The 27,879-nt window shown below is 44.9% G+C and overlaps 1 protein-coding gene across 3 annotated transcripts in view; it reads right to left on the bottom strand.

Annotated features, from left to right (window-relative positions):
* Window positions 1-6,799: 6,799 nt before the first annotated feature.
* LOC124234248 (runt-related transcription factor 1) overlaps window positions 6,800-27,879 on the bottom strand; it is a 240,716-nt gene continuing 219,636 nt past the window's right edge. For all 3 annotated transcript variants that reach the window (XM_046651496.1, XM_046651497.1, XM_046651495.1), the window contains 2 exons: window positions 13,603-13,764; window positions 6,800-7,668 (listed from right to left, as the gene is read on the bottom strand). In XM_046651496.1, coding sequence (XP_046507452.1) covers window positions 7,193-7,668; window positions 13,603-13,764 — 638 coding nt within the window. In that variant the 3' untranslated portion in view covers window positions 6,800-7,192. The remainder of the gene's footprint in view (window positions 7,669-13,602; window positions 13,765-27,879) is intronic.

The following is a 27,879-nucleotide window of genomic DNA, read 5'->3' as shown; positions in this document are numbered from 1 at the left end:
ATCACTTCCACCAGTTGATCAATGTCAACATCAAGAGTCATAAATCAAGTGGACAGTATATACCCTTGATAGGCTATGATAAAAACAGCATGTTGCCTCTGTGATCTTCCTTCCCCAAACCCGTAACCCCAGTCTAATCAGGAGAAAAAACAGCAGACAAATTCCAGTAGAGGGGCATCCTACAATCGACCTGACTGGTACTTTCAAAATAATCAAGATCCTCGTAAACAAGGGAAGTCCGAGAAACTGTCACAGGCAAGAGCAGCCTAAGGAGAGGTGACAACTAAATGTTATGTGGTCTCTGGCATGGGGTCCTGGCACAGAAAAAAGACATTAGGTGAAAACTAAGGAAATCTGAATAAATTATGGACTTTAGTTAAAATAAAGTACCCATAATGGCTCAGTAATGGTTGCAAATGCACCATACCAATGTTTAAGATGTCAATAATAGGGTAAGTTGCGTGCTGGTGGGGGGAGTGGAGGAGATGGGAACGCTCTGAACTATTTGCTCAATTTCTCTGTAAGCCTAAAACTGTTCTAAAAAGTAGAGTTTATTCATTAGAAATAAATGAAGAAATGAAGGGCAGAATGGAGAAGGTGTGGAGGACCGCCATACCCCAGCCCCCGCCCACGCCTGCACGCAGACTCCTCAGGGTCTGCCTGACACCCTGGATCATGCAGGGAAGGACTTTGAGTCTGGAACCTCTCCATGATCTTGAGCACTGAGCCAGGGTGAACAATTTCTTTAGAAGCCCTTTGGGCTCCCCCGCTTATCCAGAAACTCTCACAGAGCAAGAAGTAGGCATTCTTTGAAGAGACAGGCCACCCTTGAAGGTTTAGAGAACTCTTTTCACCAATGAATGTCTAACGTTGCTCAGACCTTCAGTAGAGACAGTGGTTAACAGCAGGGAGCCTCACGCCAGACTGCTGGGGCTCAAGTCACTGCTCCTCCACCAACAGCCCGGGCACCATGGGTGAATTGCTTAACCTCACTGTGCCTCGGTATCCTTATCTGCAAAATGGGGATGATGACAGGCTCTCTCATAGGGCCATTGTAGGAAGTGAATAAACTAGCATATATGAAGCACTTAAACCAGAGCCCAGCTTGCAGTAAGCGCTTAATAAATGCTTGTGGTTGTTATTTTTTCTTCAGGCCCACACTCCTCCTCTGGAATACTTTGGGCACTTCAGAAGCTACGAAATCTCTCTGATGCTAAGGTCTGGTTTGAAAACCTACTACAGACGGTGGTAGTGAAGCATCCACCCAGCAAATTTCTGTTTTCCTCTTCCTATTGCATGGCCCCGCTCCTAGAAACCTAATTCAACGAAACCTTTTGAAAGAGCAATCTGGAGGTATCTGTCAAAATGTAAAATCATTTTAAACCAGCGGTTCCTTTTAAATGTACAAAAATTCTAGCACAAGGGCCTAAGATATATGCAGAGAACTGTTGTAATAGCAAGACTCTGGGAGCAACCTAGATGCCCAAAAATAGGGGGAGAGGTGAAGCGATTAGTACAACTATACAATTTGATGCAGTATAGTCACTGAAAGGAATGAAGTGGATCTAAGTGTGCTGATGTGGAAGGATGCATTTCAAGTGAAAAATGATATGTATCATATGATGCCTTTTTGACTGAGTCTAGATAAAATATGTGATGTGTATTATGAGTATAGAAAAATGTCGGAATGGTGGACAAGAAACAGTTGACAGTAACAGCAAGGCATGGATTGGGAGAAGTGGAAGACGTTTTAACTTTTTATTTGATATTGTTTAGATTTTTAATAATGAGCAGCATCACTTCGCACGTGTATTTAAGATTTCTTGAGCGTGCGTTAGGTGCCAAGCACTTTTGAAAGTGTTTGACCTGTATGAACTTAAAGTTTCATAACTTAAAGCATAATTTTCTCTATTTTACAGCTGAGAAAAACTAAGCCACTGGTTTAATTTCTCCCTTGTGTGAGACAGAAGGGGGTTCAAAGCCAGGCAGTCTGACTGCTGACACCTGGCTCCCCTAGGCTCCCTCTCTGAATATAGATGGCCTGGTTCTTCCACCATGTCCTGCCTCTGCTCGTTAGCCATTCCTTCCTATATCAGAGCCTTTCTTTTGATCCCACTGGCCTTGGTTCCTGACCTTCTTTGTAGCCACCCTGCAGACCATTTAAGGCCATGAGATGGCAGTGACAGAACTGGGAAGGAGCTTTCGACAGTGGTTCTTGGCTTGCAGGTGAGTTGGGTCACACACAGAATCTCGAGACTGAAATACTGATAATGCTTCGCACAGGGGTGGTGGCGAGGGAAGGGCTTCTTTCACAAATCTCCTGTCCACTCCTCCAGCCTGACTCCTATAATTACAGGAACGGAGGGAGATGAGGGCAGTTGACCTCAGGTTGAACATCCACTCTTTCCACTTTGTGTTTGCAAACTCCATGTAATTCTTTCTTTCTTTTTTTTTTTTTTTAAATAAGCTCTACAACACGCTTCAGTGCTCCTTCCTATCCAAAGAAGCCACCCCAGGAGCCTGGGCCTTTCCTCATCATGCCCTCCGGAGCCAGGGTACGCTGGGAGCACTGGGAGGAGAGGGCACAGATTTCAGCTGGGAGACTGACAGCCTGCGAGGAGCTGCTTGTGAAGGCATTTTCCTGTATGTTGCAGTGGGCTTCCTGCGGCTTCCCAGCCCTCCATCTCAGAGAAAGACGAAACCAATGTGATATGGTGTATGTACTTGCCAAACTGTTTATTTGCCATTCACTAGTTATGATATCGGATTTACAGAAGAAACTGTGGTACAAAGACACGCTCCAATGGTTCCTGGGCAGCAGCAGTCCAGCTGCCCTGCACAGGCTGGGCATGACGAATGCTCCCGGCAGAGGCGGGGCAGCTACTCTGACTACGTGCATTGGCCCATGTACGATGGAGTGCCTGGTCTCCTGCGCTATCTAGAAACACCTTGGCGAGGCGCTTCTGGGGTGTTCTCTCATATCATATCTGGTTTAAAACTCAAGATTGACAGTTCCTTTTTAGGAAGTGTTCACTATGTCAGTACCAGGGAGAAAGAAACACAAATTTCCAGGATACTTTGTGAACAGATCCAGCCACTGCTGCACAGAGACACTAGGTTGGGCCTGTTTTAAATAGGACTGCATTTCCCAATGTTACTTTTTCAATAGATGTGTTATACTGTCATTTCAATTTGGAAGTTTATTTTTTTCCATTGATTTTTATACATCCAGAATAGCACAAATAACCAACAGTTCTTTTTTTTTTGCACATTCATTTCCCCTAAAACAAAAAGTGAACTTTAAAAAAAAATTGGAACCATGCTATGAGCTCTTTACAAAAGTGAATAAAAAGTAGCTCGTTTTTAAGTCTAAAATAAACAAAGTAGAAAGAAGCATTTTTTTGTCTACAGTATTTAGCAAACATAAGAAAAAGTCTTTAGAAACACACACAAAAAATTGAAAAAAGTTATTACAGGTATTAACAATATTTTATAATGAAGCTTAAAACTATTTACATACATAAATACAATTAACTTTGTTGATGCAACTCTTCTGGAAGGAAAAATAAATGCCAAATGATCAGCCTCATGAATACTGATCTGGCTAAAGGGAGGGGAAAAACTCCAAACAGACAGACAGACAAACAAACAAAAATCCCCAATTTTATACTGCAGGTAAACAAAAAGGCATTTTGTTCAGATGTAAAAAATATTTTCCAAGATTATTGTTAAACTGATTTTTCATGTATAAAAGACCCCAAACATGTCATTCCTCCAGAAAACAAAAACCACCAAAAATAAAAACCACCAGGACGGAATGTCCCAAGGAAATAGGTATTTCAAGAACAGAAATCTGCAATCCTAAATTGCAGGACATTTGAGTGAACCCATTCATTTCCTTTCTAATCAGAGCATTTCTGTTTATGTGCACAGAAACCCTAGGCAGCACAGAGGCTGTCTATTAACTCACTGATTGTAATTTGCCCGAGAAGGCTTCAGTTGCTGCACTTGGACAGCAAGCAGATCCAAAATGGTTGGCAATGTCTCTGTTCTGCTGGAAGAAACCCACAAGCAGGAGAAAGGCTGACTCACCACGTTCCTTTAGGTAAAGGGAGGAGGACTACGGTTCCTTGCGTTCTGGACACTTGGTGTTGGGGGAGGGGGAATGTGCTATCTCCTTATAGAAAGGTGGGAAGGAGGACGGAGGAAGAGAGAAAGAGGGCGATACTGGGGAGGTGGAGTGGGAGAGAAATATAAGTATTTTCTGATAGAAAAATGATAAGAACTGAAATGTGTCTATGTGGAAATTATAAATAAGGGCATGAATAAGCAGAAGAAATGGCTTATTTAATCTTTCTTCTCTTGGGCCAATGCTCCCAGATACTTCCAGTTATGACATTATTGGCTTAAGGGTCTCCCTGATATAAAGACCACCTTATTTTTCCTGAAGGCAATGAATGTAATTCCTCAGGAAAAAAAAAAAAAGCATCGTATGAGACCTATCTCCAAAACAACTAAGATTTCGCTTTTCCTCTGGAATGATTAAATACCATATATGCTGATAAGGGTCTGTGAAACTCTGAATGGCCAAACCTGTGGGTCTACAGCAAGGTGACAAGCCCTCCTCATACTTGGCTTTGAGAATGAAGACTCACTGTGAGATATTATCTGATTTCCTTGTAGGGCATTAGGCTGATTTTGAGTTGGAATATCTTCAGGTACCAGAATTGAACTGAAAAATGCAAATTTTTTTTCCTTCATTTTTTTCCAAACATTTTGTCAGGTCAGATATGGCAATATGTCCTGAAAAGAACATTTAAATTCAATTTGGTGTAAATGGGCTAATGATCCTTTTCAGAAATAAAATTTTTAGGCTTACTGCGGGTAATTTTAAATTGGAGGGTAATTTTGCTGCAAAAATGTAATATAGAATAAAACATGAAATGGAATTGTGGAGGGAGAATTATGTTGAAAATGAAAATGAACATATTCTGAGTTTCTCCAAGATCTGCTTTAGCTGTTTTCTAGGTAAGAATGACCTGCCTGACAACAAACTGCTTTACTCTTTAACTCTTACCAAAGTGCTACTGCATCTGTATAAAACAAATAATCAATATATATATATAAGAAAATTCAAAAACAAGTTGTTTTAAATAAGTCCAGCTGTTTTGCTGCCTGCAGCCAAAGATCTTTCTAATTTGAATCCTTAAATTTATAAAATAAAATCAAACACTGTTCTGAAGTCCTGCTTTCAAATACTCTTCAGAGTTGACCTGAAATCGTTTCAACTAATTTAAGAGGTACATTAAATAACAACCAGATCGTTTTGAGCACACACAGGTCAAAATCAGCAGTTGGTATTTATGGTTGTACAACAACCGCATTCTGGCCAAATCCTCCAATAAAAATAGTGCCATAAAATTTACAGTGACATTGGATACATTTGAACTGTAGCCATGGGCAGCAATGACATGAATCTTCCCTGTCATGCTGATGCATGGGTAAAAGGGCACGTACCCCACAGGGAAGGGTCTTAGCCAGGTGATACCAACGCAAAAATGGGTGGTGAACGAGCAGCACGCGATGGGGTCCTGCACAGTTGGGACGATGCTCTCCCCGGAGACTCCACTGAGCACACAGGGAAACTGGCTTTTCAGACCTGCTTCTGGGCCCACCCTAGGACAATTCAGCTGGAGACCTTCAGGGGTCAAAGGCACCTGATCTAGTCCCTTCCACTTCCAGCCTTTGCAGGTAGCTACAGGTTTTGTTCTGCGTCAATGAACAGGTACTGTATCAAAGAGAAGTATTTTCTTGGAACTAAAAAATCTGAACTCTGTGTTCAGATGATCTCCTTCCTACCCCAGAATCCAGCAGTTAAGGAACCCCTAAACTCATTCATTTGGTTCCCATGGGGATACTGCTCCTCCACACAGCTTACTTTGGATTCGTTTTGTTACAAAGCATGTTTGAAATTATCAAGAGGCCACGGAGTGAGCAAACCCCTAGGCAGAAAAGAAATCTTCCCCAGAGGTGCAATTATTGGCATCTACCTGAACCCTCTGGAACCGGATTTGACCTTTTCTGTTTGAAAGGAGGGAGTCAGATATGAGACCCTTTGTTGAGCTTGGCAGAAAATTCCATACTTCAGATCCTTGCAGTGACCCTCAGTATCTAAAAAGCCTTTTAAAAACATTGCTGCATTAGCTACCAACTCGTTTGATTAACATGAAAGGGAGTTTAATGTAAACAATATTTAGATAACCAAGTGATCACATTACCCATCTTTTTTTTCCAGCCTTCTTCAATGTGATACATTTAACTTTGGCTACTATCAAAACCAAAAAATGTAGTACTTGATATTTTTCTTCTTAATATAAGCACATTTAAATAATAAAAAAAAAGTATCAACACATAGGTAAGTGTCTAAACATCAAGATACATAAATATCTAGGGATTCCTTGTGGGAATACAGTAGTTGAAAATGACCCAAAGCCGTAGCTGTTCCTCAAAAAACAACTACACAAAAGTCCAAATGAAAGGTTAAATAAAAACTTACAGGAAAAGGAATCATATTTCTTTCAATTGTCAAAGCAAGAAAGAAGCAAGCTGAAATTCATATATATAAAAATAAAAACCACCCCAAATGCAAATACGCATTTTGCAATTTATAAGGTGCTGGAAAAGAAAACGAAAAATATGAAATCAGATGCCAAACAGGATGAGTTGCATTCTGCCCCCCCCGCCCCTCCCCCCACCAACGCAAATTCCACACTTTGGAATAAACAACTTGGTTAAAAAGTGAAGTCAAGGGTATAAAATCTTTCTTTTATTCACAGCATTGCTAAATCAGAAGCATTCACAGTTTCCCTCTGGGAATCTTCCTGTTTGCCTTACAACGTGTCCACGTGGTGGTGGCGTGGACGGCCTCAAGTCGTGTCAGGTTTGAAAACTCGGAGACGGGCCAACAGCGACTGGCGAGCTGCACGGACTTCAGAAGCGCAGGCGGCCTGGGGGCCCGGCCTCCAGCGAGCTCCCCGGTCCCCGGGGGATCACGGGGGTCACGGGGGCGCGCGCCCCCCGAAGGTGGCCGGGCCCATGCGGGTTTCAGAACAGAAGGCTGGGCCTGGAGGAGGCTCCTCCCGGGACGCCGGGCCTGGCTGCCTCGAGGACGGAGGCCGGCCGGCGCGGGCGCTCAGTAGGGCCGCCACACGGCCTCCTCGAGGCGCGCGGCGGGCGCCATGTTGGTGGGGGAGTTGCTGTGACTGCCCTCGGCCTCCACTACGTCGCTCTGGTTCGGGAGGCTGGGGTTGAGCAGCGCCGAGCCGGTGGACGCGTTGGTGCAGGGCGGCAGGATCCGCGGTGGCGAGCGCTCGCCGCCCACCATGGAGAACTGGTAGGAGCCGGCCGAGGCGCCGTAGTACAGGTGGTAGGACGGCGAGCTGGCCTGGAACGGGCCGCCCTGCGCCTGCGACGAGCCCGGGTAGGGCGGCGGCAGGTACGTGTGGTAGCGCGTGGCTGAGCTCATGGCCGACATGCCGATGCCGATGCCCGACGTGACGGGCGTGGGCGAGTAGGTGAAGGCGCCGGGGTAGTGCATGCGAGGGTCTGAGATGGAGGGCAGCGCGGGGAACTGGCGCGGGTCTCCGAAAGCCGTGAGGTCCGGCGCCGCTGTGGGGCGGGCGGGAGGGAAATATCGTGAGATGGGAGTTCAGGGAGGCCACGCCCCTCCCGCTGCCGGCCCGCCCACAGGAGGGATACCGAGAATGCTGCTGCCCAGGGAGGCGGGGACTACCCAGATTGCTGCTGCCAGGGAGATGGGGACTACCCAGAATGCTGCTGCCAGGGAGATGGGAGACTACCCAGTATGCAGCTGCTCAGGGAGATGGGGACTACCCAGAATGCTGCTGCCCAGGGTGATGGGGACTACCCAGATTGCTGCTGCCAGGGAGATGGGGACTACCCAGAATGCTGCTGCCCAGGGAGATGGGAGACTACCCAGTATGCAGCTGCTCAGGGAGATGGGGACTACCCAGAATGCTGCTGCCCAGGGTGATGGGGACTACCCAGAATGCTGCTGCCAGGGATATGGGAGACTACCCAGTATGCAGCTGCTCAGGGAGATGGGGGACTACCCAGAATGCTGCTGCCCAGGGACAGGGGGATTACCCAGAATGCTGCTGCCCAGGGAGATGGTATGATAATCTCTAGTAATAGAAGATAGTAATATATGATATGATGTAATGTAATGTGGTATGCAATGTAGCATGGTTATAATATATAATACAGATAGTCTAGACATAATGTGTGTAATATAGATATAATATTGATATAATTCTGGGGTTGGCAAACCCACCTGCCAAATCCAGCTGCCACCAACTTTTGTATGGCTCACAAGCTAAGAATGAGTTTTACTTTTCTAAATGGTTGGAAAAAACCAAAAGAAAACTAATATTTCCTGACATGCAAATTATATGAAATTTAAATATCAGTGTCCATACATAAACTTTTGTTGGAATAAGCCTCACTCATTCTTTTATGTATTACCTATGGCTGCTTTTGAGCTGTCACTGCAGAGGTGAGTTGTCGTGACATAGACCATAGGGCCCAGAAAGCCTCAAACATTTAGTATCTGGCTTTTTAAGAAAAAAGTTTGCCAGCCCTTTATATAATCAATATATTAATATACCAGTGATAATATAAATTTAATCCATGATATTAATATAATTATAACAATATATAAATAACACCATATAACATTCTATCATAATTGCTAGTGTAATGGATGCGTTAATAGATTAATATTAATAATTGTTAGTGTAATGGATGCATTAATAGATTAATATTAATAGAATATATCATACCTATGATATTGTGTCACAACAATATTAATATATAACATTTTAATACATTATACATAATATTTAGGTTGAATCATAGGAAATTGCCATTTCTGTAAGCTTCAAACAGTTAAATATTGGCAATTTCCTGTGATTCAATCTAATGCATGCCAGAGTAAGCGACTGTGAGTGAATGTCAGTGGCTACCAATACCTCTCTTTCTCCCCGACATCCACCTTCAGACTAGTTCCACATTTTTAGAAATAATACAGCCTCGATTTCACCTAATATTCTCTAATATGTGCTTCACTGGTTTGTTAACATGAATCGCTGCAGGACCTTGACTTATCCACTCCCTGTTTTGCACATGTTGCAATTCTGCCAGGAATGGCAAAGCTTTGTCTATAAAACTCATTTCGTTAGGATGCATTTACAGTTTCACAATCTGCTTTTGGCTGTCCTTCACTACGCCGTTCTACATTTTTCTTCACCACAGGCTGCCCTTGGGAACTACTAGGGGGTTTGGGTGCCAGGGAGGGTTCCCTGTGTCCTGTAGATCGGAGTTTTTCAACAGTGGCACCATGACATTTTGGGCCAGATAGTTATTTGTTGGGGTGGTGTGGGGCTGTCCTGTGCATTGTAGGATGTTTAGCAGCATCCTTGGCCTCTGCCCACCAGATGTCAGTAGTGCCCCCACTCCCAGCGTTGTGACAACCGACCATGTCTCCAGACTGCCAAAGTCCCTGGGGTAGGGGTGAGGGGGGTGCAAAATCACCCCCCCGATGAGAACCACCGCTGGAGATGTAGAATGGCATCCTAGGTACTTTCTGTTCCTCAGAATTGTTCATTAAATGACCAGGCCAGGACTATAGCCTTTACATCAGCAAACCCAAAAGACAGCAACCAAGCAGAGCAGAGGCAAGAACGAAATGTTTTAAAATTTGTTAAGTTCTCAAATCAACATACAAAATAACTCCCAGCTCAGGATGGCATGTGGCCTGTGTCCTTTTGTGTTCTGGCCCACAGAGAAACTTGATGGAGCCAAAACTTGCTCTGAAAGGAAAGCTACCAGGGTGGATTAATCTGTTTTTGGAAGGCATCCGCTGTTGATCAGCTTCCTCATATTTCAAGCCTATTATTCCAGCAGGGAGAGCTAGTGTTCTGGTTCTCGCTCTCTTTCTCTCCCTGCCTCCTCTCCCCTCTCCCCTGTCTCCTGTCCCCTGTCCCTTCCCCTTCCCATCCCTTCCTCCCTCCAAATGAGCTCCTCTGTAAATTTGGGGCGAATGTGCTGAAGGGATATACTTCTCGTCAGAGAGGTAATTAAAGTTTATAGAAACAACCAAAGTCTGCAGCAAATCTCTCCACTAATGAGGAAACCAGGAGTCTGACTTTCAAACAGACACTCCTGTTAATCTTTTCAAAGCAAGTCAGACATGTGGGCAGGGAAAAAGCTGTAAACTGACAGAGGTTCTAGAGCTGCCCTGCCATGGCCACTGCTCGTCCTGAAGTCAGGCCGCACCTCATTCCACAGTGTTTGTCCCTGCCCGCTCACTGGGGCCATCTCTGAGCAAGCCCCATGTCACTTGTTTTTGCTCCCACAGACAGCTGTGACATGTTTGAGTGTTAACAGAAAGCTTTACTCCATTTTTCCGGTTAGATTTCTATAGTCTAGGGAGAAGCCGAGGCAGGAGGAAAAGCATTAGGCAATACGATCAATTTGTTGTCATCTGATGCAATACTCCGAACACAAATAAATGACTCCGGCCATTATTCCTCCTGCTTCACTTGCCCTGAGACAAAAAGGTGAATCCATGGGAAAATGAATGAAAGGTCACCCTGTTTCACGGCAATGTCTGGACATGCTCTGCCAGTCTGTTCCAGCTACTACGTGGTAACCTGGTGATGGGACCAAGTTACTGGAATCCTGAGTGAGTCCATGGTTTGTCATGGACATAAGTAATGGGATGATGTTACAGTCTCAGCTGTCAGAGGGAAATAGTAGTTTCACTTGTGGGCAGAAATCTGGAAGATCTTAAATATTGCCCGTGATTCTGCTTCTGTCTACACAGTACCATCCATTTGGTCAAATTATCCTTTTTATGCACATTTTGAAAATAAAACAACTTCGGCCCTCTAGATGCTTAGATTCAAATGATCTAGTCAAATGTTTGTTTCCATTCTTATGTCTAGTCTGACACCTTCTACCAGGCGCCGCCAGTCATGCACGATTCACCCACCCAGCCATAGCTCATCTGTCCTTTCGGCTGGCCTGGTGCCCCCTTATTCAGTAGCAGTGTGGACAGAGGTGGGGACCCCTGGTATTCACAGGGAGCTTTTAAAGAGTAGGAAATCTGGGGATTAAGGAGGTTCAGGTATTTTGGTTGGAAATGTTTCCCCACCGCTGGGGCTAAATATTTGCTGTGACGGCTCAAGCCTTCCTTCCGCAACTTGACGTGGAGAAAAGCAGCCCCACGCGGGCCCCTCCCACTACCCCCGAAGGATTAAACAGCCGGAGCAGATAATGGCTGCCTTAAAAGGATCTTTTGCATGACTCAGATTAATGCATGCTGTCTGTCTCCCAGGTTGGCAGCTGAACATTAATGTTTTTATAAAAAGAAGAAAAGCAAAAGAAAAGAAAACCTCCAGATGACAACTCTTTTCAGACAAGGTGTGGAGTCTGTCTGCAAAGGAAGGAGAGAGAGAGAGTGACAGAGTGCAAGTGCCCCATGCAGAAGGAAGCCCAGTTGGAGCCGGGGGCAGGCAGGGGGCAGAGCACAGAGCTGGGAGGCGAGATTAAGACGAAGGGCCAGCACAGAGCAGTGTCGGGTTCTCAAAGCTGGAGGCCAGGCAGCCACTTTCTTTTATGTGTCCCAACCCCCTCCTGCCCCCAAGCCTAGGACAACACTTTTCAGGCCTGTGCTCCAGGCTTGATTTCTCAGAGGGCGATCTGCCAAGTTGAAGAGCAGGCGCCCACGCTGTTCTCCCCCACTGGCGAAAGCTCATCTGCAATTCTCTCTGGTCCTCCCTCCACGACAGCAGAGGATCGTTCTTGGGTGCTAAAATGGGACATGGTTTTTATCTGCTTCACACCCTCATGCCATAAAATATCCTTCCATACTCCCTGGGTCATTGAAGCCTAGGTTATTCAAAAGTGTAACCGATATGAGATTTGGGAGTACACATGTTACTCATTCCTTTAAAAAAAAAAAAAAAGTCACCCTTGCCTGTGAACACTGGTCAGCCGGAGCAGCTGGCCCCTAGGGTTCTTGGACTATAAGGTGCCGATCTTGGGTGGTGACCAAGTCAAAAGACTTACATAATAAATTCCAAGGGACAGACCCACAGCAGGGACATTTCCAAGGAAAACAGTAATTCTTTCAGATGTAGACCATAGCCAGTGGGCAGAGCAGTGCCACTGAGAAGAATCAATAAAAGCTGACAAGTGCCTTTGGAATCAAACCAGTCCTGAGGGAACAGAACTTCTAAAACAACAAGCTGGACAGACATCGTAATTCCTATGCTTTTCCCTCAGCTCCTTCGCCCAGGAGGTGCCATGAAAATCTTGGCATGAATGGCCAAAAATACTGTGAAAACTGAGCAACTATGTTGGCTTTCCTATTTCACTATAGTGCCCAAGAATACTTGAAGGCAGTGGTTCTCAACTAGGGGACTGTTTTGGCCTTTGGGACATTTAGAATGTCTGGAGACAATTCTGGTTGCCATGATTAGGGGCTGCTACTGTCATCTAGAGGTCAGAGATAGTGCTAAATATCCTACATTGCACAGGACAGCCCCCCACGACAAAGAACTATCCGGCCCCAAATGGCAATGGTGCTGCTGTTGAGGAGCTCTGAGAAGGTATTCTCTGAAGCTCTGAGAAGAAGCTAGAGCAATTGGTGAAATCTCAGGTAAGCACCATTGTCTGCAAAACACAACATTATACAGTGTTTAAAATGGCAGACATGACACCTTTGCCCCTACCCTTCCCCCTAATCTGCTATAATCTGATCCCAAGAGCTGAAAAGCGAAAACAGCCGCCCTCCCCCCAACACACATGAAGCGTGTTTGCAGGCTTCGTAAGGCTGAACTTCTCTGAGGGATTTTCACAGTTTGGTCCAGCTCCAATTTCAAAGCCCCAAACAGGGAGTTTCTTCTTTTGCTGTCAACAAAGGAATTTTTCTCTGTAACTCCGATTTCCCTGCCCACGAGCAAGAGTGAGTGCCAAGCCCAGAGGTCTCATAGGTTAAATGACTAATATTTAATGAGCTCGTATTAACAACAATTATGCTAACCACAACACCTGAGCTTCCCACTCTGTTCCTCCAACCCAGTATGAGCAGCTTAGTCGGAAATGTCTCATTTGGGGTATCCTTGTTTCCCATTCCACATGCACCCCAGTGTGCTGTTCACGTGCCCTGTGAAAGCTCACCCCCACCAGCTGGACCAGTCCCGTCTGAGTTCTAGAAGCAGACTACGTTGGCCTTTTATATTATTAACCCTCAAGCTGCCACCCTTGCCTGCCAAATGTGAGCAACCTCCAAGGAATCCACTTCTGCAAGCCACTTCCGTCTCCACATCCATAATCTCTGCCTCTGGGTGTCAAGGAAAATCAGTGCATGGGTGTAGGACTTAGAGATAGACAACCTTGTCTTTAAAACATATTTTATCCAATTAAAAATGACTGCCAACCCCTTCATGCATCTCCTCTAGTCTCCCGAACTTTCCACCCTAGTGTGACTTCAGAGTGTGTTTTCAAGCAGCTTACTTGAGAGTCGACTAGAAAGCTCTGCAGAGAGGGTTGTCATGCCGCTGGCCCGTCCAGGCGAGATGGGTGTTGCTGGGTGTACAGAAGGGGAGGTGATCGATCCCAGGTACTGGTAGGACTGATCGTAGGACCACGGTGGGGATGGCTGGATCTGCCTTGTATCTGCAGAGAATCAGGGAGGTCAGTTACATGTAGAGTGGGGCGGGATTTAAAAAAATAAAAAGTCTGTTAATAAGAAACTCCAGTCATGCACTGCCTCTTGATGGGGATATGTTCTGAGAAATGTGCTTAGGCGATTTCACCATTGTGCGAACATCATAGAGTATACTTACACCAACTTAGTTGGTATAGTCTATTACACAACTAGGTACTAATCTTATGGTACCACTTTGTATATGTGATCTGTCATTGACTGAAATGTCGTCATGTGGCATATGACTGTAGTCACCTTTGTTTAAATATGTTATACATGTCTGTGGCCTGTTTACCAGTGTTCAGTAAGCCTACTTAAGTATTTGGTGTTGTTCTATGATTTCTCCCCCAAAAGATACTGAAATATAGTTTGTGTTTGATTCTTGAATACTTTCATCTGATAACTGTTCCTTCCAAAGGTTTTATGGAATCATGACGATAATGATGAGAGGAGTTGATTATGCTTTCCAGGTAGGAGTGTTTATGTTCACACTGTTGAACTTACAGCAGGTATTGACCGCTCAATTACAGCCTTACGAATAATTACAATTAGCACCATCATAAACACTTTATAAACTCAGGTGGTCACCTATCTGTACTTCGTAAGCAAAAAAAGAACATGGAATTTCGGTATTTTTTTGTACCTTTGGCAAAAATAGTCCATGGGCTTTTACATGTTTTATATTTAGGTGGATTCTCTTCCAAGAACCACAGCAAAGCTCTCGCTGGGAAACTAGCAATGAGGCCTGAGGACCAGTTCACAAACCCAGCAGCAGAGAGCTGGCTCCATCACCCAGACCAACTGAGGCGACCCGCTCCTTTTCAAGACCTCCAGTTTGCAACTTTTACAGGGTCGAATGTTGAGCGAGTATTTTATAGACTGCCGTTAAAAGAGGGCTGGGATAGAGAAGAGACGAAAGTCTGACTTCAGAAGAGTTAGGTAAAATGGTCTTTGTAAATTTGACTGCAGCATTCACAGAAGTCTTAGACATCAGAAGCATCACACTGTGACAGACGAAAAGGAGGAGGAAAAAACCCCTTCTATTCTTAGGCAAAATGTTGAGGAAATTTAAATTGAACACTGTCCCACCACAAAATAGCTTTACATTTCTTTAGGGTTGAACATTAATATTCTCTGTGTCCCCCGTTCTTTGTGGGCAAGGCTGACGGCGAACCATCTACCTCCCCAGGGTCTTCATGGCCAGGGCTTCCTCATGCTGGGAGTATATCTAGAAAGAGCAAAGTTCCTTGGGAAAATACCGGGTGTAGGTTTTGTCTCTGCCATGACATAAGGAAATGAGTTATTCCTACCCATTATAAAATATTCAGATCTGCTCCCTCCAGGGGTTTTTCATTTCCGGCAGGCAAGATTTGCCTTTTCTTTTTTTCTCTTTGAAGTTGTCATAGTGGACAAGAGAATCAGGCATTTGGAGACCCCAGGCTTCCTCCTCGCTCTTCTCCCGACAGCCCCTACTGTCCCTCATACTAACCTATTTCTTTTCTTTAAAATAACTGAATTTTTAAAAAAGTTTGAGAAATCTGGGCAAATATTTTAACTTAGGATCTTTGAAATCTACATTAAGGAAACGTCTTCATTTCATTCTGAATTTTAGAAAATTTGAGGAGATGGTAAGTGATAAGAGAGCTGGTCCATTCTAAAGTCAGTGGAAAATAAACGTTCAACCACAGTCAGAGATCCTGCATGATCTTACAGCTAACAATCTTCCTGATAATTGAAAGCAAATAGCAATAGCAGATTGTTCAATATTCTTGTGTTACTACAAGTATTTTGCTCTAAGTGAAAAAAAATTGTATATTCATATTTTCTCTAAGACCTGCATATGTCCTAGATACACACGTTTGCTAAGTGAATATATAGTACTCAACTATTTTAATCATTTATAAAGCAAACAAAAGAGGTTTTATAATTGTCATAAAGCCCTCCGGGGTGTGAATTGCGGTACAGAATTCATGCCTTGTTGTGTAGACAGCCCAGCACCCCAACCCCATGTCTAAAACCACAGTAAGCATAAAGTATTAGGCCATGATTCATGCTCTGTCATGTTTTACTGTAGTGAAAAAGTTGTGCTAGGCTTTTCTAAACTCATAATTAAACCATGCGAACGTTGCATAATGTTTCACAGCCTTTTAAAAATATGCTTTGGTAAAATGATCTTTATGATTAAAGTCCAAGTTCCATGTTGTTTTTTTTTAACACAGGGTTTTAGATTCAACATCTTCCTTCCCACCCCAACTTAGCTTTCCAGTGTTAGAGGGGGCAGAGCACTAAAGACTCAAAGGCCCCCTCGGCGATCAGTTTTCATTCATGTGACCGCAGGGAACTATCCTTGGGTTCATTGCCAGTGGTGGGCCAGAAGGTGGTGGTGGCAAGCTTCTCATGTCGTTTTTGGGTATTTTCTTCTATGTGTATTATTAATAAAAACCAAAAACCAAACCAAACCAAACCAGAACAAAACACTGAGGGCCAATAATATGGTGTCTGCCGAGTTTACTATTCAGTTTCCGTCCTTGCTCTCATGGGGCCAGTGTGAACGCATGAAGGCAAGTATAGAGATGGCAGTGCTGTGGGCTGCCCCAAGCACTGGACTGAGAGGCAGGAGAAGTGGCCTCTGGGGCTGTCTGCGTGGTGACCCTGGATTACTTGCTCACATTTTCTTCTTCTCATCTCTGAAAGGAGATGATCTCTTAGCCCCTTCCAATATGACAGAACAGGATTCTAATTCAAATAGGTCATACACAGTGCTTCTCTGCTTATCTTGTATATTAAACTGTCAGAGAATAATCAGGTGGAGGTGTGGGGTGAAGAATGGGGCTTGTAATAATAAATATGTGCATTCTGGGAAAGGGAAGCAGACAGGGATAAGGTGGGGGTTATCCAGAAGTCATAAGTTGAGGAAAAGAACCACAGTCAGTCGTTCTCCAGAGAGTAGGGCTACTTGTTCTTGAAGGGATTGCCTCTGACAAGTCAATCCATCAAAAAGAACAGAAGTTTATTGAAAACTTCCTATGTGCTAGGCATGTGCTAATTTAGCTGGTAAGAGAGTGATGAATAAGACCAATATGGTCCTGGCCCCATTGGAGCTTATAGTGTGATATTAGTGAAGATCCCAGGACTATATGATGCTTGGAAAGGCTTCTTCCTATTGCATTAATCATGCTGAGAGTTGCTTCATTCATTCATTCGTTCATTCATAAGTTCATGAAGTTATTCATTTCCTCATTCATTCATGTTGCCAAGGAGCATTTTTGCTTTACCAGGGCCACCATGTTGGGGACTCAGCAGTGAATGGATTTGAGTCCTTGCCTTCAGGGAGTTACAGCTATGGGGGACCATGGGCTGTATCCGGGCAAACTGTTGGATTATCTGCCTAATCTGGACTTGCAAACAGCTGTTCCTACGTTTGAGCTAAGAACCGTAGTGGTATTTATTGCATGCTTGTGTTCTGCCTCTGAGAGGAGCAGGCTAGGAAAGCACCTAGTTTACGTCATGGACCGATTTCGGTTTGAATCCTGCCTTCCCCGTAAACTAGCTACATGACTTTGGGTGAGTCACTTATTTTCTCTGATCCATACTTTTCCTACTTCAAAGAATAACAGGAATAAGTGAGATAAGCTATATATAAAGGAAGTATCACAGTTTTGGGCCATATTAAATGCTCAATGTGTCTGACTAATTTTTTTAAAGATCGGCACCTGCACTAACATCTGTTGCCAATCTTCTTTTTCTTTTCTTCTTCTTCTTCTCCCTAAAGCCCCCAGTACATAGTTGTATATTCTGGTTGTAGGTCCTACTGGTTGTGCTATGTGGGACGCCGCCTCAGCATAGCTTGATGAGTGGTGCCATGTCTGCGCCCAGGATCTGAACCCACAAAACCCTGGGCCACTGAAGCGGAGCGTGCGAACTTAACCACTTGGCCCTAGGGCCGGCCCGTCTGACTGATTTTTTATGATTATTACTAAAAAGGGAAAGAAATCCATGCCAAGGGACTTACCTGATATTTATTGGTAAGGCCACAAACACCTGCTCCAGGATGAGGCTCAGGTGATACTGTTCTGTTTACAAAGGGCTTGACAGCCTTCAGCACTGGAGAGGAACTGGACTCAGGAGATTAAATGGTAAAGGGGGAAGAAAACTGCAGAATTGGGGTGAAGATGAAGAAGATGAAGATTCAATCTCAACCAATTTATGTTTCTATGAAAAAACTACTGGATTAGAAAGTTTAAATTTGAGCCTTTCTGCATCTGTTTTTTCCAGGTTACGTATGTTTTGATGCAGCCAGTTACTGAGGCCATTTTGTGATGGGTTATTTTTAGCCCTTTGGTCATCAAAAAATGAGGAAAACACACTCCACATTCCTTTTTTTCTTTTGAAGATACGTACTTTTTGTGTGTGTGTGAAGATTGGCCCTGAGCTAACATCTGTTGCCAAGCTTCCTCTTTTTTGTTTTTCTCCCCAAAGCCCCCGTGCATAGTTGTATATCCTAGCTGTAAGTCCTTCTAGTTCTTCTATGTGGGACGCTGCCACAGCATGGCTTGATGAGCGGTGCATAGGTCCACACCCAGGATCTGAACCAGCAAATCCCGGGCCACCGAAGTGGAGTGAACGACCTTAACTACTCAGCCACATGGCCAGCCCCTCTCCACATTCCTGAGCCCCACTCCCTTCCATTTGAAATGAGCTCAAAGAAGGGGGGAAGTAAGGGATAAGTGGGGCTGAGGCTAGTTATGAGTTCAGAGGTATCTGTGGCATAATTCACTTGATAAGAAAGTAGAAGGCTCTTACCTTTTTTTTTTGGTGAGGAAGATTGCCCTGAGCTAACATCCATTGCCAGTCTTCCTATTTTTGCTTAAGGAAGACTGTCCCTGAACTAACACCTGTGCCAACCTTCCCCCATTTTGTATGTGGGACCCAACCACAGCATGGCTTGATGAACAGTGTATAGGTCCACATCCAAGATCTGAACCCATGAACTCAGGGCTGCCAAAGCAGAGTGTGCACACTCAACCACCATGCCACTGGGTTGGGGCTGGCCCATGCTCTTACCTTTTGATGCAGCAATATCAAAAAGTGTCCAGGGGCTGGCCCCATGGCCAAGTGGTTAAGTTTGCATGCTCTGCTTTGGTGGCCCAGGGTTTGCTGGTTCGGATCCTGGTCATGGACTTAGCACTGCTCATCAGGCCATGCTGTGGTGGAATCCCACATAGAATAACTAGAATGACTTACAGCTAGGATATACAACTATGTGCTGGGCCTTTGGGGAGATTTTTAAAAAAGAGGAAGATTGGCAACAGATGTTAGCTCAGGGGCCAATCTTCTCCACCAAAAAAAAAAAAAAAAAGTCTCCAGAGTAAAAAATGACCCTGTCAGATAATTCATGTCAGAATGTTCTGCTGCTTCCAATTTTAGCTCCAAAATGTAAAGAGCTTGGGAGTCATCACTTCCATCTTTGCAACGAGAAAAAAGCTGAACAAACTGATGATCTGTGACTTTTCTTGGATCTATTGGAGAATTGAGGTCATAGGGCAAACTGCCACCCCAAAATCTTGAGAGGCAGGCAAGTAACAGAGAATTACACTGGGGTCTGCTTACTGGGAGAAGAAGCCACTGGAGCCATAAACTGGTATGAACATGTAATTTTGACAAATTGTTGGAGGCCGAATATAGACTAGTGTGAAAGTGGGAAATCCTGGGGGCTGCAGGCTTGTGCATGTGTATATGGAGTGGGGTGGAGACACTTTTGGAGTTTTTCATTCAGGAACTCCACCAGGTTCTCATGTGATCCAGTTTAATAACAACGGGTTACAGCTGAAAGAGCTGCAAGACACAGACCATTTAAGGAGGAGCTCTTAGGGAAGCCTGAAGACAACAAGGGAGACAAAAACAAAGACACTAGAGGAATTTGAAGCCTCTGGCACCTACAGCTAAGAAAACATTAAACACAGCCCAACTCCAGACTGTATGAACATACCACCTCACTCTAAAAGCCTATTTACCTCAGTTCCTATTACCTGATACATCATGTCCAGCTTTCAAAAACAAAAATAACAAGACATGCCAAAAGGCATGAGAAAACAGTCTGAAGGGACAAAATAAGCATCAGAAGCAGACTCAGATCTGACAGAGATTTTGGCCTTACCAGACAGGGAATTTAACTATGACTAATATGTTAAGGGCTCTAATGAAAAAAGAAGACAACATGCAGGAACAGATGGGTAAGGTAAGTGGGGAGATGGAAACTCTAAGACTCAAAAAGAAATTCTAGAAATGAAAAACACTGTAACAGAAATGAGAAATGCCTTTGATGGGCTCAGCAATAGACTGGACATGGCTGAGGAAAGAATCAATGAGCTTGAAAATATGCCAATAGAAACTTCCAAAACTCAAAGGTAAAGAGAAAACAGAAAAAAAAAGTCCCCCAAAACAGGAAATCCACAAAATTTGGGACAATTTCAAAAAGTTAACATATGTAATAAAAGTAGCAGAAGGAAAAGGGAGACAAAAGAGAGTGGAAGAAATATTTGAAGTATTAATGGTTGCGAATTTTCCAAAATTAATGACAACACCAAACCATAGATCCAGGAAGCTCAGAGAATATCAGGTAAGATAAATACCAAATAATCTACATTTCATATCGTTTCATTTCATTTCATACATTACATATCATATTGAAACTGCAGCAAACCCAAAGACAAAGAGAAGATCTTGAAAGAAACCAGAAGTGGAGGTGGAATGGATGCCTTACCTTGAAAGGAACAAAGATAGGAATTTCTTCGGACTTCTGTTCAGAAACCATGTGAGCAAAAGGAGAGTGTAGTAAATATTTAGAGTGTTGGAAGGAAAAAAGCCACCAACCTAGAATTCTGTATTCAGTAAAATTATCCTTCAAAGGTGAAGGAGAAATAAACACATTTTCTGACAAACAACAACTGAAATAATTTATTGCCAGCAGACCTGCCCCACAAGAAATGTTAAAAGAAGTTCCTCAGAGAGAAGAAAAATAGTATAAGTCAGAAACTAGCATCTGCATAAAGAAAGGGAGAACATCAGAGAAGGATTAAATGAAGGTAAAAGTCTTATTTTTCCTATTCTTAATTGATCTAAAAGATAACTGTCTGTTTGAAGTGATAATAGTAATAATGTATTGGGTGATATACCATATGGATAAGTGAATTGAATGAGTGTAATGACAGAAATGGGATTGAAGAAGTGGTATAATTTGATGGTAACTTACATTCATTATACATGTATTTTGAAAACTTTAGGGCAATCAGCAAAAACATTTTTTTAAAAAGTGTAATTGATATGCTAAGAGAGGAGATAAGATGGAATCATGTAAAATACTCAGTTAAAGCCAGAGAAGGCAGAAAAGGGAAAAAAACAGGTGCAATAAATATAAAACAGTTACAAACAGGGCAAATATTAATCCAACTATATCAGTAATCACTTTAAGTGTGAATGGTCTAAATGCGCCAATTAAGACAGAGATGGTCAGAGTGGGTTAAAAACAAGATTCAACTATATGTTGTCTACAGAGAACCCACTTTAAAAATAAAGATTCAGGTTAAAAGTAAAGGGATGGAGAAAGATATACCAGGCCAATACTAAACAAAGGAAAGCCAGGATAGCTATATTAATTTTGTACAAAACTGACTTCAGAAGAAGGAAGAATTTCAGGGATAAAGAAAGGAGTTACATGATGACAAAGGAGTCAAGTCTCTAAAAAGACATAACAATCCTCAACATGAATGCACCTAACAACAGAGTATCAAAAAAATAGGCCAGAAACTGATAGAGCTACAAGAGAAACAGAAAAATACCCTATTATAGTTGAAGACTTCAGTATCCCTGTTTTAGTATTTAATACATCAAGCAGGCAGAAAATTAGGGCATAGTTAACCTGAACAGCACTACCAACCAACTTGATCTAGTTAACATTCATAGAATACTCTATCCAGCAACAGCAGAATACACATTCTTCAGACACTCACAGGGGATGTTCACCAAGATAGACCACATTCTGGGCCATAAAACACACCTTAACAAATTTAAAAGAACAGAAACCATACAAAGTATATATTCTCAGGCCACATGGATTTAAACTAAAAAATCAATAGCACAAAGATAGTTGGAAAAATCTCCAAGTATTTGCAGCTTAAACAACATGCTTCTGGGCCAAATAAGAAGTCTCAAGAGAAATTAGAATGTATTTTGAACTAAATGAAAATCCAACTTGTCACAATTTGTGAGATGCAGCAAAAGCAGGGCTTAGAGGGAAATTTATAGCATTGGATGCAACCATTAGAGAAGAAGAAAGATCCAGATTCAAGAATCTAAGCTCCCACCTTAGGAAACTAGAGAAAAAGACCTCTGCAAATCAAAAGCAAGCAGAAGAAAAGAAATAATAAAAATTAGAGTAGAAGTCAACAATATAGAATATAAGAAAGTAACAGAAAAAATCAACAAAACCAAAAACCGTTCTTTGGAAATTTTAAAATGCTTGGTCTTCACAATCCCACCAGGCCACAGGAGAGGATGGCCAGAGACACGTCCTGGTTCTACTCTGACCACCCACCTCTGGGCTTTTTAAGAGCTACCCTCAAACCCTGGTTTCCAACAGTACCATGTGCGCTGGGACATCTTCCCTCAGCCTGGGGCCAGGAGAGGGCTGATGGTGCTCTCCTGCTGGTTGTTATAGTTAGAAGGCCCTTTCCTTGGCTAGCCAGCTGATATCTTTAAAGACCAGGTCTTTCAGTCACCTTTCAGAGCCAGTTAAAAACAAAGAGCAGACAGTTATGCCTGCCATGGGCCCCCAGCGTCTGTTTTTAAAAAAGCTGACCTGCTCGGTGAACATATAAACCCTCGGGCCGCCCTGGTTTTTCCCTGGAGGATTGGTTCCCTCTTTCAGCTTGGGAGAGACAGGGCAGTTCCCAGGGTGCCCTCCAAGTTCACCTCAGTCATGGGTAGCTGGTGTAATGCCCTCTTGGATGCCTCAGAACACACAACAGGATGTGACTCAGGACTCAGAGATGTGAGTCAGTTTCCAGGGTGATGTGTCAGGGCGAGCCCAGTGGTGGCTTGCATCTCCCCGTCTGGGACCCCTGGGAAGAAAGAGCCGGACTCCAGTACAGACAGACAGGGTGCCCCCAGATGCTTCACTGCTTCCTTCAGAATTGTGGGATACCAGTGTTCATGGCCCCGGGCATTGCGTAATTCTCGGCTGTGAAAAAGCAGAGAACTTCCCTGAAAGTTCCACTGTCTCCCAGTGTCTCTCGTGCTGTTTCTTCTGGCCGAGGCAGTAAAAATGCAACACAGCACAACAGGCAGGAATCGCAGTCACCCACAAGTGCACCGAGGTAGCAGACGCTGGATTAGCAGTCGTCGCTATCAGTGAAATCTCATGATACCAAGAGCCAGTTCCCACCAGCTCTGGATCCTGGAAAAAGAGAGGTTGTGAAAGAGCTCCGGTATTTGCCAACCGCTTGTCTCTGCTGGCTGCAGACATCTTGGTTAGTCATGTACAGCTAAGATGCATTCATTGTTCCAGCAATTACTTTGAAGGGAAGCATCCAGCACCAAGCTGGGGCAGAGACCTGCCCGGGGAGACGGTTTTAAAGGCCTTTAGGGTTTTGAGGGATCCCGTCCTCACAGCCAGCCGCGGGCCTGGGAGGTGGCAGGCTGCCTGCGGGAGGGAAGAAGGGAGTTGTGTGGCCACGTCTCCACCACTCACTGCCCCTGGGACCCACATTCCGAGTGGGGAGGCTTCGTGGCTTTGCGGTCAGGGCGCTGGGAATCCAGAAGGCTGGCTCCTAAGATCAGAGCCGCCCCCAACCCTGGTGGCTCACCACAGTGCTTTTCCTCTCAAACCTCTGTTTCCTCATCTCTAAAAATGGGGGCAGCCAGACTCACCTGCTTCACAGGTGTGAGAGTTAATTAATGTTTGCGGCGCAGCTTTGAGAGCCGCAGATGAAAGGCGCTCCATAAATGCAAAGCGCTCTTCCTCATTAGAGTTGCCAGACAGTTCCCAGGGGAAACAGTTCACCCCTCTCCAGGAGCCTCTCCTCTCGGCCAGACCAGCCTGAGATGCGTCTGGAAAAAGGCTCTGGACTCAGGCACCACTGTCTCCCAGGAAGGGTTCAGGGATAAGTCACTGGCTTCTAGAAGAGACGGGGGTTTTGATAACACCTCTTGTTGTCTGCCGGCACAATCTCCCTCAGTCCGAGGGAGAGCGGCTTTCAGTTCACACGGGGCGGAGGGATCGTGGTTCTGAGAGAAGAGAAGGCACCTTCTGCTCTCTGCTCTGCCCTCCCTTGCAGACGAATGATTTCCCTTCTTCGTTCAACAAACATCCATCGCAGACGCCTTTCCTGTGAAGGTTTTCTGCCCCTCAGCCCCCTGTACACACTGTCAAGGCCTGAACTGATCCTACAGAGAGGCTGGATAGATTCCTGTGAGGCCAGGCCCTTACGGGGCATGTTCCAGTTATTCCACGACCACCCTGCTAATTTCCATCCATTCCTCCATTTTCTTCTCCTCCAACAAAAACCTCAAAATACGGAGGGTAAAGATGGCTTTCTGTTCCCATCCACTCATTCTCCGGCATCTTTGCCTTCTTTGTTAGTTCCTTGAAAGGGATGAGCCGGAAATACTGTGTCGAGGGCTGGGAAATCCAGGCAGCCTCTCGCTTGGGACTGGGCACTTGGCGTAGAATGAGGGCCCTTGCTCTGTGAGGGATGAGGAGACAAACGACTGACACCTCAAGGTGGGAAGCTACAGTGGGAGAGGCACAGCGTGGCCCAGGATTGCCCAGCGCTAAAGAAACAGAATTTTCTGAAAGACCATTCCACTGAGGGTAGCAGAGGCTATAAAGAGGACTGTGCAGGTTTGAGAGTCTTCGTTCCATGGCCCAGGGTGGGAGACCGTCAGAGCCAAGCCGCAGTCCAGAGTGGCCATGGAAGGCCAGGTGCTGAAGACGGGGAAGCCCATGGGACTTCGCAGAGAGGCACCAGTGATCTCTCCGACTAAGTAGATCCAGTAAGAGCCGTCCCTTGGGCAGATCCTATTAAGTAACATGGCCGAGGCTTTGCCAGGGTCCTTGTAATGCCTCAGGGTGGCAGCAGGCAAGAAAAAAAGGAGTGATGTTATCTTTGGGACTGCAGGGACTGTAAGAGGACTGACCCCTGCCCCATGAGTTGTCTGTTTTGGAGAATACGCTCCTGAGCCCAGCTCAGAACGAGATCTGGCGCACAACAGGTCTCTCTCCCGTCATTCTGCAGTCTGGCTTCCTTTGAGAACACCTCATCCAGCTCTGTAGCCCCAGCTCTCTGTCCCAGCATGCTGCCCTCCAGCCAACCCCCGGCATCGGACAGGCTTCTGGTGGGAGAGGTTTTGGGGGCGTGGGGCAGAGAGATCCGAGGCCGCCCTGCCTGCCACTTTGACCATGTCTGTCCAATTGTGCGTTCTCCTAGCTGCAACTCGAGTTTTTGAGTTTTTACATGAGCACTTTTGTGGTTTTGTAAAATGTTAGAGTGTCTGACACATTTTAGAGTGGCTTGAAGCCCTTCCAGAACCTCTGTCTTCTGCTCCCATGTGACATGGGCTCTAATGCATCCTTACTGGATTTTACGCCACGCACTTGCGTTTTAAGCGGCCAACTCTGAAGCATGGCATTCTAATAAAATCAGAAGAAGAACTCATATGAATGGGGAAAAAGAGAATGGAACACAATATGATCTAGAGAGTGCGGAAAGAGAACATGAAAGATGCTTAACTAGCCTTTGGTTTGTGTTGGCCCCAAACATTTCCAGGGTTGGAAACCTTGTCCCTGAGCTGTCCCTCAGGGAGTCGAAAGGACTTGAGCAAGGGCCTGGCTTGGGAGTCTGAGACATCAGGACTGAGCCCCCAGCTCGCCCCTCACTGCACGCTGACGCAAGTGACTTGAGCCTTTGGAGACTCAGTTTCCCCACCTGTGAGGAGGGGTTGCAGGGAGGATGAAATGTGATCCTGAGCTCCATCATCATTAGTGCAGTACCTGACATGGCTTCTCTCCCCTGTGCCTTCGGAAAAAGAGCCTGTGTCCAGAGAGCACCCACCCAGTGCCGCCTGCCACAGGTTTCTCATCCATGCCGGCTAGTGCTCCATGTGAGGAGGGGAGAGGCTCAGCCCTACGGAGCCACTAGGACCTTCCTTAGCCAGCCAGAGCTCCAAGGTGCAAAATGTCCCCAAGGCCCTCACTGGGGAAAATGTGGTCTCAAAATCAATGTGTGCGCCATTGTGCTGTTCCAGCAGGGTTGTATGCAGACTGCTAAGATGATGTATAAGCCCTTCCTCCCGCTGAGCACCTGCCTCCTTCAGAGAAAGGACCACGTCCTCACCGCAGAAGGCAGCTGCATCGCGGCCACAGCACAGAAATCCCAAAGCTGAGTCTTGCAAATCAAGGACGCATCATTCTTTACCTAATGAGGACTTATGTTGAATAGCAACAGCTCTTCCTTTAAGAGCTTCCATTCCACGCTCCCAGCTTGAAGAAGAATATTCTGACAAAGGAAGTGGAATAACTCCAGCAAGCGGAAGTGCCCAGCCCCCTCCATACATGCTTGCTTGCTAAACCAGTGTTGCTTCAGCATTCTCCTGTTCCCCTCATGCGTCTCTCCTGTCCACTCTGTCCTGTCACAACTTTTCTCTCTCTACTTGCACCCTCTTCTTGTTTTCCTTTCCCCCACATCAGGCTCAGGCTCCTGGAATTCCCAGGGGTGGGAGTCAGAACCCCTCAAGGAGTCGCCCCTTCTGCGCCCCCTCTAGCATCCTCTCTTTTGCAGGGGCACAAATGCCCAGTGCCTGCCTCGAGGGAACAGCACAGCGAGCACTGTGTGGTTCCTGGCCATCCCTTCCAACACTCTGAACTTCCACAAAACTATGGGGAGGGTCTCTGAATGTACATAACCACAAATTTCTCCCTCTAAAAGGGCACTGCCATTCCACTTGAACCGCTTTATTCCTCCCACTCTGCTATGCCAGAACTAATGACAAAGCCAGGAAGCATATTCTCTTTACAGAAGGAGGGGCCTTACCTCCCCCAGTCCCCCACTGGAGTAATAAGACATACGCGATTCACGGATTTACTGTCTGTTCTGTTGGTGGCCTCAGAGAGACTGGCAGCTTTGAGCTCAGCATCATCCTTCATTCCTAGAACACAACACCCCATAAGGCTCACCAGCTCTGGTTTATGTTTTGTAGACACATTTTTGGAGTGGTGTTTATTATACTTGTTAAACTCAAGGCTTCTCCATACATAAAAAGCCCCCAAGAAATAGCTTCCTTATGCTTCTCTTTATTTTTTGAAAACTGCTAAATGACTCAGATATTTGCTATCGGGGCAACAGAGTGAGGAAGAAGAATCCAGACTCTTTCCTCCTTGGATGCGATGTTCCTATGCAAGCTTTCAGTTCTTTAGAATAATTGGATTTTTCTGACATGGGAGGCATGGAGAGTCGCTATTAGTTTCTTCTGTGGGATCACACAGCTCCCTCTCTCATCTAATTCCCCTGCCACAGTCTTCTCCCTCATTTTCACGTGAGATCTACACAAGAGGGATTTGTCCACTGGAATCTGCAGCCATTTCTCACACTGCAAAGCACTGACCTTGATGTGAACTAATTGGGATTGTGGTAGATTAATAGCGCAGGTTGCTGAGGTGGAGATTGGCAGCATAAAGGAGACCTTTGAAGATAAGAGCCGTGTGCGCTTTCATAGCCCATCCCTGGTGCTCTGAACAAAGGACACAAACTAATAAAGTCAGACTCATCTCGGGGCAATCCGCGCTCGCAAAGGAATATCACCCCGAACTCTGATTCAGAAAGGCAAATGGAACTCTGCCGGAATTCTTTTCAACTCCAGCACAGATCTCGATTTAAAAAATGACACACACATGCAAAAACTCTTGGTAATAAGCAGACCTCTGATGATCTAAAGATCCACAGCTTCAGTTATTGACTTAGAGAAAGTAAATGGCATTTCAAATACAACCTTCATACTTTAATAGATGAGGTCACCCTGAGAAAGATGAT

The sequence above is a fragment of the Equus quagga genome, unplaced genomic scaffold (assembly GCF_021613505.1).
Source record: "Equus quagga isolate Etosha38 unplaced genomic scaffold, UCLA_HA_Equagga_1.0 73442_RagTag, whole genome shotgun sequence".
NCBI classification, from domain to species: Eukaryota; Metazoa; Chordata; class Mammalia; order Perissodactyla; family Equidae; genus Equus; species Equus quagga.
The sequence above is the reverse complement of the archived record's forward strand: the minus strand, read 5'-3'. Positions and strand labels throughout refer to the sequence as shown.